Genomic DNA, 13,504 nt, shown 5'->3' on the forward strand with positions numbered 1-13,504 from the left:
CTTCCTTCTGCTTCATAGCCTTCAGACAATTGCAAAATTCGCGCCTCCTCAGTAACATGACTTTATTGGAAAGGTATTTTGAGATTTGCTTGGAACACAGGGATGATATTTTACTGGAATATTAGAAGTTTCAGGGTTTCAGGGCCAAAAACAATATTTTGTGAAATTTATCTGCCTCTAAAAAATGCCTGAAGGAAAGATTTTCTTTCATTTATGACTATTCAAATTTAAAATTTCACTAAAAAAAATCACCATTACATATTACTTTCCAGTGGGTTATCATCTCACTTTTCCCTATAAACAACAGAAACACCTTTCTAAGATTTCCAGACCTTGAGATTGACAAACAATTCTGATACACTACATGTACTTGGTGACGTTTGGAACCAGGCGGTGCTGCGGAACAAACATTAATGGCCAGGTGAGAACTGGTATTGTATTCCAGGCCAAAACCAACTCAACTGGGTAAATATATCATTAAGTTAGTTTTGCTACCTGTTGTGGTTAATTCATAAGTGTAAGAATGAAATCTACACCTATCTGTCCTGACTCACCACTGTAAATTAATTTACTGATGTACCTTTATGTGTAGAAAAACTGAAAAATACATTTCCACAAAATATCCCGCATGCACCTGTATGCATGATCCATCATATCAATGTGACAATAACACAGCATACATTCATAGACAAATCAATAAATTTAATTCAGATTCATGAACAAAATTAAGTGGAGCCAGATTTATGGATGTATTCAGATATGAATCAGACAGGTAATATGCTTTGAAATTACACAGGTGTAAACCAGTAACTACTACACAGACGTCCTGACAACAGCTTTATATCGCATCCCTGACCATATAGGAAGAGAAATTAACATCTACCTGTCTGTCAACTGTCAATCAATAATCAGGCCACATCTATCCCAGGTAAACTGCAGTCTCAGGTGACCTGCTTTGTTCACAGGTAGGAATACCTGTCTGGGGCACCGGTGGGCTAATGGGAGACACCTGTGGTTTTACCTGACCATTAAACACACTCTGTCATGTATACAGTCTACTGTAAATAGCACTTCAACATGTACCTATTGCCAGGAAATAAAAATTTGTCAATAAGGCAGCTGGTCAGCTGATAGGAAGTGTCTATAATAAAGCATTCTGGGTAATCATGCATGCATGAACCGCAGAAAAATTGAAGATGGTGTAAGCTACAACTTGTAGTATGATCACCACAGCTCTACTACTCTACTAACTACACTATACATACTCTAACATATCCACCTGCTCCTCTGCTCATGCTTCACCGCTCATAGGACAAGCATGGCTAATTACTACCCGTGAAACTACCAAGAACTTAATGACCTACCAGTATTTAGTTTCTTACACAGAATCCATTTTTCCTGAAACAAAGCAGAATCTTTGTGCTAATCTGAGAAAACATTTAAGTACATTTGAGTAGCTTAAACAAAGCAGTTGTGTAGCCATATTTGGATGTAATTTTTCTGGTTTTCTGACAGGTATTCTGCTGCAATCTGCCACACACTACGTTCTATAGTTTTCACAAAGACTGGAGGATGTTCTGCTCTGCATCCCCCCCGCCTCTCCGGCCACCCCCCACAATCTCCAATGTCTATGAATTAAAAAAAAGAAAATGTTTTCCAGTATTGCTGGAAAATGACATTACACGTGATAATGACAGTCCATAGAACTACAGCTTTGAACTTGTCAACATTTGACCTACATTATATACCAAACAGCCAAACTGCCTGAACAGGTAGCACAATTTGCATAAAATTCAATGTCCTTTATCCTGGCACTGGCATATCAAATTACACTGCACACTCACGCCTCACTGAGAGACACAGGGTTGTAAATAACCAAAGCCTCAAACAATACGACGTCTTCATTTGCTGTCAACCTTCAACTATCCACTGCACCGATTATCTCTAAAATACCAGTGTCAGGTTTAGAGTACACTGTATGTATTATTTACCTCTTTTTGCAAACAATGAATTAAAAACAACACTGATGCCTGATAACCGTTTACATCGTTATGTAACCGTTCCCTGTTCCCTGAGGCTTGATAACAGCTTACATCGTCATGTAACCGTTCCCTGACTGATGCCTGATCACTGCTTACACTGTCATGTAACTGTTCCCTGACTGATGCCCGATAACAGCTTACATCGTCATGTAACTGTTCCCTGACCGATGCCCGATAACAGCTTACATCGTCATGTAACTGTTCCCTGACTGATGCCCGATAACAGCTTACGTCGTCATGTAACTGTTCCCTGACCGATGCCCGATAACAGCTTACATCGTCATGTAACTGTTCCCTGACCGATGCCCGATAACAGCTTACGTCGTCATGTAACTGTTCCCTGACTGATGCCCGATAACAGCTTACGTTGTCATGTAACTGTTCCCTGACCGATGCCCGATAACAGCTTACGTCATCATGTAACTGTTCCCTGACCGATGCCCAATAACAGCTTACATCGTCATGTAACCGTTCCCTGATCGTTGCCCGTTAACAGCTTACGTCGTCATGTAACTGTTCCCTGACTGATGCCCGATAACAGCTTACGTTGTCATGTAACTGTTCCCTGACCGATGCCCGATAACAGCTTACGTCGTCATGTAACCGTTCCCTGACTGATGCCCGATAACTGCTTACATCGTCATGTAACTGTTCCCTGACTGATGCCCGATAACAGCTTACGTCGTCATGTAACTGTTCCCTGACTGATGCCCGATAACCGCTTACATCGTCATGTAACTGTTCCCTGGCTCATGCTTGATAACAGCTTACATCGTCATGTAACTGTTCCCTGACTGATGCCCGATAACAGCTTACGTCGTCATGTAACTGTTCCCTGACTGATGCCCAATAACAGCTTACATCGTCATGTAACCGTTCCCTGACCGTTGCCCGATAACCGCTTACATCGTCATGTAACTGTTCCCTGACTGATGCCCGATAACAGCTTACGTCGTCATGTAACTGTTCCCTGAATGATGCCCGATAACAGCTTACATCGTCATGTAACTGTTCCCTGACTGATGCCCGATAACAGCTTACATCGTCATGTAACTGTTCCCTGACTCATGCCCGATAACAGCTTACGTCGTCATGTAACTGTTCCCTGACTCATGCCCGATAACAGCTTACATCGTCATGTAACTGTTCCCTGACTGATGCCCGATAACAGCTTACATCGTCATGTAACTGTTCCCTGACTGATGCCCGATAACAGCTTACATCGTCATGTAACTGTTCCCTGACTGATGCCCAATAACAGCTTACATCGTCATGTAACCGTTCCCTGACCGTTGCCCGATAACCGCTTACATCGTCATGTAACTGTTCCCTGACTGATGCCCGATAACAGCTTACGTCGTCATGTAACTGTTCCCTGACCGATGCCCGATAACAGCTTACATCGTCATGTAACTGTTCCCTGACCGATGCCCGATAACAGCTTATGTCGTCATGTAACTGTTCCCTGACTGATGCCCGATAACAGCTTACATCGTCATGTAACTGTTCCCTGACTCATGCCCGATAACAGCTTACGTTGTCATGTAACTGTTCCCTGACCGATGCCCGATAACAGCTTACATCGCCATGGAACTGTTCCCTGACCGATGCCCGATAACAGCTTATGTGGTCATGTAACCGTTCCCTGACCGATGCCCGATAACAGCTTACGTCGTCATGTAACTGTTTCCTGACTGATGCCCGATAACAGCTTACGTCGTCATGTAACTGTTCCCTGACTGATGCTTGATAACAGCTTACGTCGTCATGTAACTGTTCCTGACCGATGCCCGATAACAGCTTACATCGTCATGTAAATGTTCCCTGACCGATGCCCAATAACAGCTTACATCGTCATGTAACTGTTCCCTGACCGATGACCGATAACAGCTTATGTCGTCATGTAACTGTTCCCCGACTGATGCCCGATAACAGCTTACATCGTCATGTAACTGTTCCCTGACTCATGCCCGATAACAGCTTACGTTGTCATGTAACTGTTCCCTGACCGATGCCCGATAACAGCTTACATCGCCATGGAACTGTTCCCTGACCGTTGCCCGATAACAGCTTACGTCGTCATGTAACTGTTCCCTGACCGATGCCCGATAACAGCTTACGTCGTCATGTAACTGTTCCCTGACTGATGCCCGATAACAGCTTACGTCGTCATGTAACTGTTCCCTGACTGATGCCCGATAACAGCTTACGTCGTCATGTAACTGTTCCCTGACCGATGCCCGATAACAGCTTACATCGTCATGTAACTGTTCCCTGACTGATGCCCGATAACAGCTTACATCGTCATGTAACCGTTCCCTGACCGTTGCCCGATAACCGCTTACATCGTCATGTAACTGTTCCCTGACTGATGCCCGATAACAGCTTACGTCGTCATGTAACTGTTCCCTGACCAATGCCCGATAACAGCTTACATCGTCATGTAACTGTTCCCTGACTGATGCCCGATAACAGCTTACGTCGTCATGTAACTGTTCCCTGACCGATGCCCGATAACAGCTTACATCGTCATGTAACTGTTCCCTGACTGATGCCCGATAACAGCTTATGTCGTCATGTAACTGTTCCCTGACTGATGCCCGATAACAGCTTACATCGTCATGTAACTGTTCCCTGACTCATGCCCGATAACAGCTTACGTTGTCATGTAACTGTTCCCTGACCGATGCCCGATAACAGCTTACATCGCCATGGAACTGTTCCCTGACCGATGCCCGATAACAGCTTACGTGGTCATGTAACCGTTCCCTGACCGATGCCCGATAACAGCTTACGTCGTCATGTAACTGTTTCCTGACTGATGCCCGATAACAGCTTACGTGGTCATGTAACTGTTCCCTGACTGATGCTTGATAACAGCTTACGTCATCATGTAACTGTTCCTGACCGATGCCCGATAACAGCTTACATCGTCATGTAAATGTTCCCTGACCGATGCCCAATAACAGCTTACATCGTCATGTAACTGTTCCCTGACCGATGCCCGATAACAGCTTACATCGTCATGTAACTGTTCCCTGACTCATGCCCGATAACAGCTTACGTGGTCATGTAACTGTTCCCTGACCGATGCCCGATAACAGCTTATGTCGTCATGTAACTGTTCCCTGACTGATGCCCGATAACAGCTTACATCGTCATGTAACTGTTCCCTGACTCATGCCCGATAACAGCTTACGTTGTCATGTAACTGTTCCCTGACCGATGCCCGATAACAGCTTACATCGCCATGGAACTGTTCCCTGACCGTTGCCCGATAACAGCTTGCGTCGTCATGTAACTGTTCCCTGACCGATGCCCGATAACAGCTTACGTCGTCATGTAACTGTTCCCTGACTGATGCCCGATAACAGCTTACGTCGTCATGTAACTGTTCCCTGACTCATGCCCGATAACAGCTTACGTCGTCATGTAACTGTTCCCTGACCGATGCCCGATAACAGCTTACATCGTCATGTAACTGTTCCCTGACTGATGCCCGATAACAGCTTACATCGTCATGTAACTGTTCCCTGACTGATGCCCGATAACAGCTTACGTCGTCATGTAACTGTTAACTGACCGATGCCCGATAACAGCTTACATCGTCATGTAACTGTTCCATGACTGATGCCCGATAACAGCTTACATCGTCATGAAACTGTTCCATGACTGATGCCCGATAACAGCTTACATCGTCATGTAACTGTTCCCAGATATGAATGAAATACATTTTACCAACACCCCGGAGTTGAGTTTTAATCAACAACTGAATTAATTTGTTTCACTGTAAAGATTAAAAAAATCTCTATTGTTTTCATACTGATCTTCTTTTTTTCATGTTATTTTTTTTACATTATTGTATACATGTACATTTGTTGCTAACAAATATAAATTTGGGGGCCTCCGTGGCTCAGTTGGTTAGCGCGCTAGCGCAGCGTAATGACCCAGGAGTCTCTAACCAATGCAGTCGCTGTGAGTTCAAGTCCAGCTCATGCTGGCTTCCTCTCTGGCTGTAAGTGGGAAGGTCTTCCAGCAACCTGCGGATGGTCGTGGGTTTCCCCTGAGCTCTGCCCAGTTTCCACCCGCCATAATGCTGGCCGCCGTCGTATATGTGAAATATTCTTGAGTACGGCGTAAAACACCAATCAAATAAATAAATGAATAAATAAATAAACCTAAATTTTAATTGTTTACTTTTTGTTTCGTACTTTTAATTTCAAATTAAGCACATGTTTACATAAATTTAAGAAGGTAGGTTAGCCTTCATGAATTTAATTAAATTTTATATTTATTTACTTAAAGCCTACATGAATAGGAACTCTGAAGCTGAAGATCAGGGTTTTATGAAAGATGAAGAAAATTATACCCCTTCCCCCACCACTTCCAATAAAAAATTTCACTTCTGCAATATTCCAAACTGTTTTTTTTAAATTTATGTTAAACAAGCAACTTTTAAATACTGCCTATGTCTTAAGCCTAATCCTGTGGTTGAGATACAGCACACGTGTCCCACATACCTACACATATAAAGATTAATAACGCAGAATACGACCTGAATATCACAGGTCACATTACATCAATATATTAGCGAGGGATAATTATGTTTACATCTATCAACATGTTCACTTAAGCCTTCACAAGTTCCTTATAAAATAGCACAGGCTTATTAAGCTGTTATTATTAGGTCATGTGGCTTCACAAACACAGGGTATGTTTACCAGCCATAACCACACATAACGTCACAGGTTGTTATAATTACCTGTGTACCTGGATCAGCTGACACGTGTATACAGTGAATAAATTATAAACAGCAGTTAGCTGATGACTACCAAAACAAATCAATGCTGCCACAAGGCTGTTTACGCTTGCCAACAGATAGCACAGTTTGTACAGAAGAGATTACAGTAGCTTTACAGAAGAGTTTCCAACTGCCATAAGATTACAGTTTGCAATAAATAGCTTACTGTTCCTTTTAGATCACAGCTGTAAATGAAGAGTTCACAACTGCCACAAATGAAGAGTTCACAGCTGCCACAGATAAAGAGTTCACAGCTGCCACAGATAAAGAGTTCACAGTTGCTACAGACAGAGTTCACAGTTGCCACAGATAAAGAGTTCATAGTTGCCTCAGATAGAGTTCACAGTTGCCATAAATAAAGAGATCACAGTTCCCACAAATAAAGACATCATAGCTGCGTCAAACAAAGAGTTCACAGATGAAGAGTTCACAGCTGCCACAAGAAACGGTGTACAGTGTCCACAATATAGCGTGATAATGAATGGTACACTGAATGCAGTGACTAAAAGATAAACCACACTATGTACATGTACATCATTTACTTGTCTGGAAAAACATCATGAAATTTTCAGAGATACATTGTACATGTGTTCATAACAAAAAGAATTCTGACTGAAAAGAAATTCTCGCTGAAATTAAAACTTTTCATTAATTACAGAGCTGATTACTCACATGTGTCTTCATCTTCTTTGGTAGTGTTATTTTTTTTCCATCTAACGCGATACTTGTCAAGTTTTTCTTGGATCAGCGTGGTATCGCCTCTTTCCGTCCACGACATCCTTCCAGCGTGCAGTTGCACATCTATCAATAACTACCTTGACCTTTAACCTTTGCATTCATGTTTGGTGTGGTTTTGAATGAAGGACTGGTCCATCTGCAAAAGGAAAAAATAATGGCACTGATGTATAACTGACGTAAAAATACTGAACACAGTATCAAGTGAGCTCAAAAAGTAAAATTACTTAAAGGGGAAGAAAACCTTAAAAAATGACACTATAGGCTGAAAAGAGCACATTTTTTTCTATCTGGTGGTGCCTGCTGCATAATTTTGCGATTTTTCCTAGCCATACACTTAAAGCCTGAAAACAACAAAGCTGGCATAAATCGCTGAGTTCATCGCGTCTTCCATCTTTAACACCCTGTAATTATGCTACGGTGTGTTGCCTCTCAGCCAATGAAAGTCGTTAAAACTGCCGGCTTGTTCGTGTAAACTCGGAACATACGTCCAACATTCCGGTTTACCGATCGTCAAGCGGAACTTCATACCTTCCACTGTAGAGGGTGACAACCTCATACCTCTCCAATGTAGAGGGTGACAACCTCATACCTCTCCAATGTAGAGGGTGACAACCTCATACCACTCCAATGTAGAGAGTGATAACCTCATACCGCTCCAATGTAGAGGGTGATAACCTTATATCACTCCAATGTAGAGGGTGATAACCTCATACCACTCCAATGTAGAGAGTGATAACCTCATACCACTCCAATGTAGAGGGTGACAACCTCATACCTCTCCAATGTAGAGGGTGACAACCTCATACCACTCCAATGTAGAGAGTGATAACCTCATACCGCTCCAATGTAGAGGGTGATAACCTTATATCACTCCAATGTAGAGGGTGATAACGTCATACCACTCCAATGTAGAGAGTGATAAACTTACATCACTCCAATGTAGAGGGTGATAACCTCATACCACTCAAATGTAGAGGGTGACAACCTCATACCTCTCCAATGTAGAGAGTGATAACCTCATACCACTCCAATGTAGAGGGTGATAAACTTACATCACTCCAATGTAGAGGGTGATAACCTCATACCACTCCAATGTAGAGGGTGACAACCTCATACCTCTCCAATGTAGAGAGTGATAACCTCATACCACTCCAATGTAGAGGGTGATAAACTTACATCACTCCAATGTAGAGGGTGATAACCTCATACCACTCCAATGTAGAGAGTGATAAACTTACATCACTCCAATGTAGAGAGTGATAACCTCATACCACTCCAATGTAGAGAGTGATAAACTTACATCACTCCAATGTAGAGGGTGATAACCTCATACCACTCCAGTGTAGAGGGTGACAACCTCATACCACTCCAATGTAGAGAGTGATAACCTTACATCACTCCAATGTAGAGAGTGATAACCTCACACCACTCCAATGTAGAGGGTGATAACCTCATACCACTCCAATGTAGAGGGTGATAACCTTATATCACTTTTATGTAGAGTGTGAAATCCTCATACCACTCTAATGAAGAGCGTGATAATCTCACACAGAGGGTGACAACCTCATACCACTCCAGTGTAGAGCATGATAATCTCACACACAGGGTGATAACCTCATAGGGTAGTGTAGAGCATGATAATCTCATACACTCCAATGTAGAGAGTGATAACCTCATACCACTCCAATGTAGAGAGTGATAACCTTATATCACTCCAATGTAGAGGGTGATAACCTCATACCACTCCAATGTAGAGAGTGATAACCTTACATCACTCCAATGTAGAGGGTGATAACCTTATATCACTCCAATGTAGAGGGTGATAACCTCATACCACTCCAATGTAGAGAGTGATAACCTTACATCACTCCAATGTAGAGGGTGACAACCTCATACCACTCCAGTGTAGAGCATGATAATCTCACACACAGGGTGATAACCTCATAGGGTAGTGTAGAGCATGATAATCTCATACACTCCAATGTAGAGGGTGATAACCTTATATCACTCCAATGTAGAGGGTGATAACCTCATACCACTCCAATGTAGAGCGTGATAATCTCACACACAGGGTGACAACCTCATAGGGTAGTGTAGAGCATGATAATCTCATACACTTTAATGTAGAGAGTGATAACCTCACACCACTCCCATGTAGAGGGTGATAACCTCATACCACTCCAATGTAGAGGGTGATAACCTCATACCTCTCCCATGTAGAGCATGATAATCTGACAGAGAGGGTGACAACCTCATACCACTCCAATGTAGAGCATGATAATCTCACACAGAGGGTGATAACCTCATAGGGTAGTGTACAGCATGATAATCTCATACACTTTAATGTAGAGTGATAACCTCATACCTCTCCAATGTAGAGGGTGATAACCTCATATCACTCCAATGTAGAGCATGATAATCTCACACAGAGGGTGATAACCTCATAGGGTAGTGTACAGCATGATAATCTCATACACTCCAATGTAGAGTGATAACCTCACACCACTCCAATGTAGAGAGTGATAACCTCACACCACTCCAATGTAGAGGGTGATAACCTCATATCACTCCAATGTAGAGTGTGATAATCTCACACAGAGGGTGACAACCTCATACCACTCCAGTGTGGAGCGTGATAATCTCACACACAGGGTGATAACCTCATATCACTCCGCCTGATGAATGTTGTCGTGCCTCATTAGACTCAAATCATGCTGTTGACAAACCACATGGATGGTAAACTCAACAGCCACACTGTACCTACATGTGCAATAGGACAGCTTTTCTCCGAGAATCCTCACTGCTCTTCACACAACTATTCTGAAGACCTACAAAATCTTACCTCAAAATATACTGACTGTATGATCTGAATTATAAAAGTGTTGATGGAATCGCTGATAAAAATGTCCTTTTTTTTAAATAAATGAGCTGAGTTATCTTGATACATCTCATAAACATTCATGTCAAGGTGACATCTGCAAGGTATATTTCTCTCATTGTCTCTGTGCAGGAACATGTAATGTAATAGATGACATGTCTTAGCCTGCAGGGGATGAAATATAATAATTTTTTTCCACCTCTGGCATGTGACAGGTAATGTTTTTTTCAAACATCCACCTGAACACAAACCTGTCTCAGGTCTGAACATGACGCTTATTTCACACAAATTTCACACAAAGTTCTATGACTACAAAGGCAGCTTGGATTTGCAGAATTTTTTCACATAAAAATAATTCACAAAATTTCCATTAATGAAAAGCTACAATATTTGATAGGTAATTTTGGTGTGTGTGAGCGGGGGCAAGAGACACTTTTACTCTGACCTGTGGAACTTTAAAACAAATCTAGAAACGCATGAAGATCAGATGAATAACATGGGGAAATTCTGGCTCAGGGCAGCCATTAAAACCTCACTGGTCATGTGACCCACCAGATGGTGGTGAGCAAGATCACAGCAGGAGGCACCTGTGGGTGGCATGGGGCCTCTCTGTTTGAAGCTCGCTGGTGATCAAATAGGTTATGGGTCAAATACCACCCTAAATTACGGTAAATCCTGCTTCCTCTTAAAACAAATGTAAACATAATTTAATTATTATGATGTACAAGGCTAGATTTATTTGACAAGTGTTTTCAGCAACATACTGACTGTAGCTGACACACCTGTAAACATGAGGGTGATTGTGTATATGGGTGGAGGAAACCGAAGTGCCAGAGTAAACAATTTTCCTTCACCTGCACGCACCTCACAGTGAATACTGGGTTCGAACGCTGTACCTCAATGGTCAAGTGCCTCACAGTGCCTCACAGTGCCTACAAGCCAGCGCTTCAACAGTGCTGAGGCGGCAAGCCTAAAAATGAGTCATATGGCCACATGTCAAAAGTACAGTATATGCTAGAGAACACGATACAGATCAGAGGCTTCATAGATAGTTTACTGTAGCAGTCCTGTGGGCCATCATGAACGTCGACATGACACCTGACTACTGCAATTAGTAGTACATTACTTCATGCGTATTTCACTCTGCCCCTAGAAAGTCAAGTTCACGGGGAAGAGGAAACAGCTAGGGAAGAGAGCCCAGGAAGAGACCACTTTACCTCAGAGAGATGCATCTGACAAACCTTGTGATGTGAGACTGAAACAGGGCCTATGCGAAAGAAATTTGACTGCTAGGCCAGAGATTTATTTATTTACCTCTTTGGCATTTTACCCAAGAATATTTCACTTATACGACCACTGCCGGCATTATGGTAGGAGAAAACCGGGCAGTCCCCCCGGGGAAACCCCTCCACCATCAGAAGGTTGCTGGCAGACCTTCACAACTACAACTGGAGAGGAAGCCAGCATGAGCTAGAGTTGAACTCTCAGCAACCGAATTGGTGGGAGGTTCCTGGGTCATTGCACCATGCTAACCACTTGGCCTTAGAGTCCCCATTAAGGCCAGAGAACCAAACTGCTCATATATCCACACGAGGACCTTAAATATACCGTTCAGCTATGTTACGTGATATACCAGGCACTGCAGAAGTTAATTTACAAAATGATTTAAACATGTTGGTGGAGCCCATTAAAAATGAAGCCAGACCAGACACGGCAAACGTACAGCCCAACTTCTCAGGTACACAAGGTGTCAATAGGTTAAGCAGATCAGCTACATGTAACGGTTTGCTTTGTTTTTCTAATTTTTTTGCTTCATTTTCTTTAGTTTCTTGCAGCATGGCTCAGTGGAAATGAAGTATCATATCTGAGGCTTAACTGTACATCATGCAAATCCAACGACTCTCCCTCGCATCATCGTTTACATGTAAATAAATACTCGGAGAAAGCCAGCAGGTAGCTGAGGTGGGTAAATAAAATTGTTAAAAATAAAAACACAATTGTTTTAAATGGACCTCAACGTTCAATTTAACTACCTCGACCCACATGCTAGCCACAGCTTGCATTCAAGTTGTAATGTTCATGGGGGATTTGAGTTTCTAGTCAAGCAGCCAATACAGATTCTATCATGAATGATTCCACTGCGTGTATTTACATGTACTTTCAGTTGACAGGTGACATATCTGTTGAACTGTCTGCACGCACAAATGGCGACTCAAAATGAAGCTTTTGTTTTCGGAGTTAAAACTTATCAGTGGATCAACTGACCAAGGGTACTGGGCTACAGATTGCCAGGGTGGGGGAAAGTGTTGTCAGGAAATCCAATCCATAGACCGTGTCTTCACGTTACAATCCAAACAGCATAATTTAACAGATTCATCTAAAAATTGTGTGATTCATCGACTGGCTTTTCTACTACGTCCACCCTGCCCCGCGGGCATAGCGGCATACGTAAGTGAAGTTGTTGAGGTAGTCAACACGTGTCACTGCGATCAATGCATAGTGTTAGTGCAATGTTTTTAATGTTACATGAACGCTTCACTTATAAACACCATGTATCCAATACCCCTGATCCCCGCACACATAAGCCAGATTATGAAGTGCGGAAAGATGTCGAACGATCAATCGAAAGAATACGCAAACACGTTGATATGCAACCCGAATGATAATGTCTACGACGTCAATGACGGCTAATGTGCTGACGGCAAGTGTGTAACAGCCATCAGCTTGTTCGCCAAGCTCTCGAACTACCTCCGTTCAAGCGCCAATCCTACACACAAACACACGAATATACGAATAGCGGCTTACTTTTTCTGTTTGTTCAGCTGTGTATAAGTAAACAATGCCCAGCAAAAACTTGTCAACCTTCATCGACCAGTTTTCCAATGTACTTACCTAGTTTTTGCTGCAGCCAACTCACAACATGCGCGTGGGCCAGTTGTCAGCCTTTAAAGATAAGGGGCTATCTTCAAATATCTTAAAATTAAATTTCGCATGAAGGTAATGAACTTGCTACTGGGCTCAAAATTTAATAACCAATGCGTTAAC

The 13,504-nt window shown here is 42.5% G+C and overlaps 1 protein-coding gene across 1 annotated transcript in view; it reads right to left on the reverse strand.

The window, feature by feature from the left end:
* Positions 1 to 13,362, reverse strand: part of LOC135476368 (putative transporter SVOPL) — a 45,354-nt gene extending 31,992 nt beyond the window's left edge. Inside the window, 2 exon segments of the mRNA XM_064756367.1 lie at positions 7,516 to 7,717; positions 13,352 to 13,362. Coding sequence (XP_064612437.1) covers positions 7,516 to 7,621 — 106 coding nt within the window. The 5' untranslated portion in view covers positions 7,622 to 7,717; positions 13,352 to 13,362.
* Positions 13,363 to 13,504: the final 142 nt, after the last annotated feature.

The sequence above is a fragment of the Liolophura sinensis genome, chromosome 10, assembly GCF_032854445.1.
Source record: "Liolophura sinensis isolate JHLJ2023 chromosome 10, CUHK_Ljap_v2, whole genome shotgun sequence".
NCBI lineage: Eukaryota > Metazoa > Mollusca > Polyplacophora > Chitonida > Chitonidae > Liolophura > Liolophura sinensis.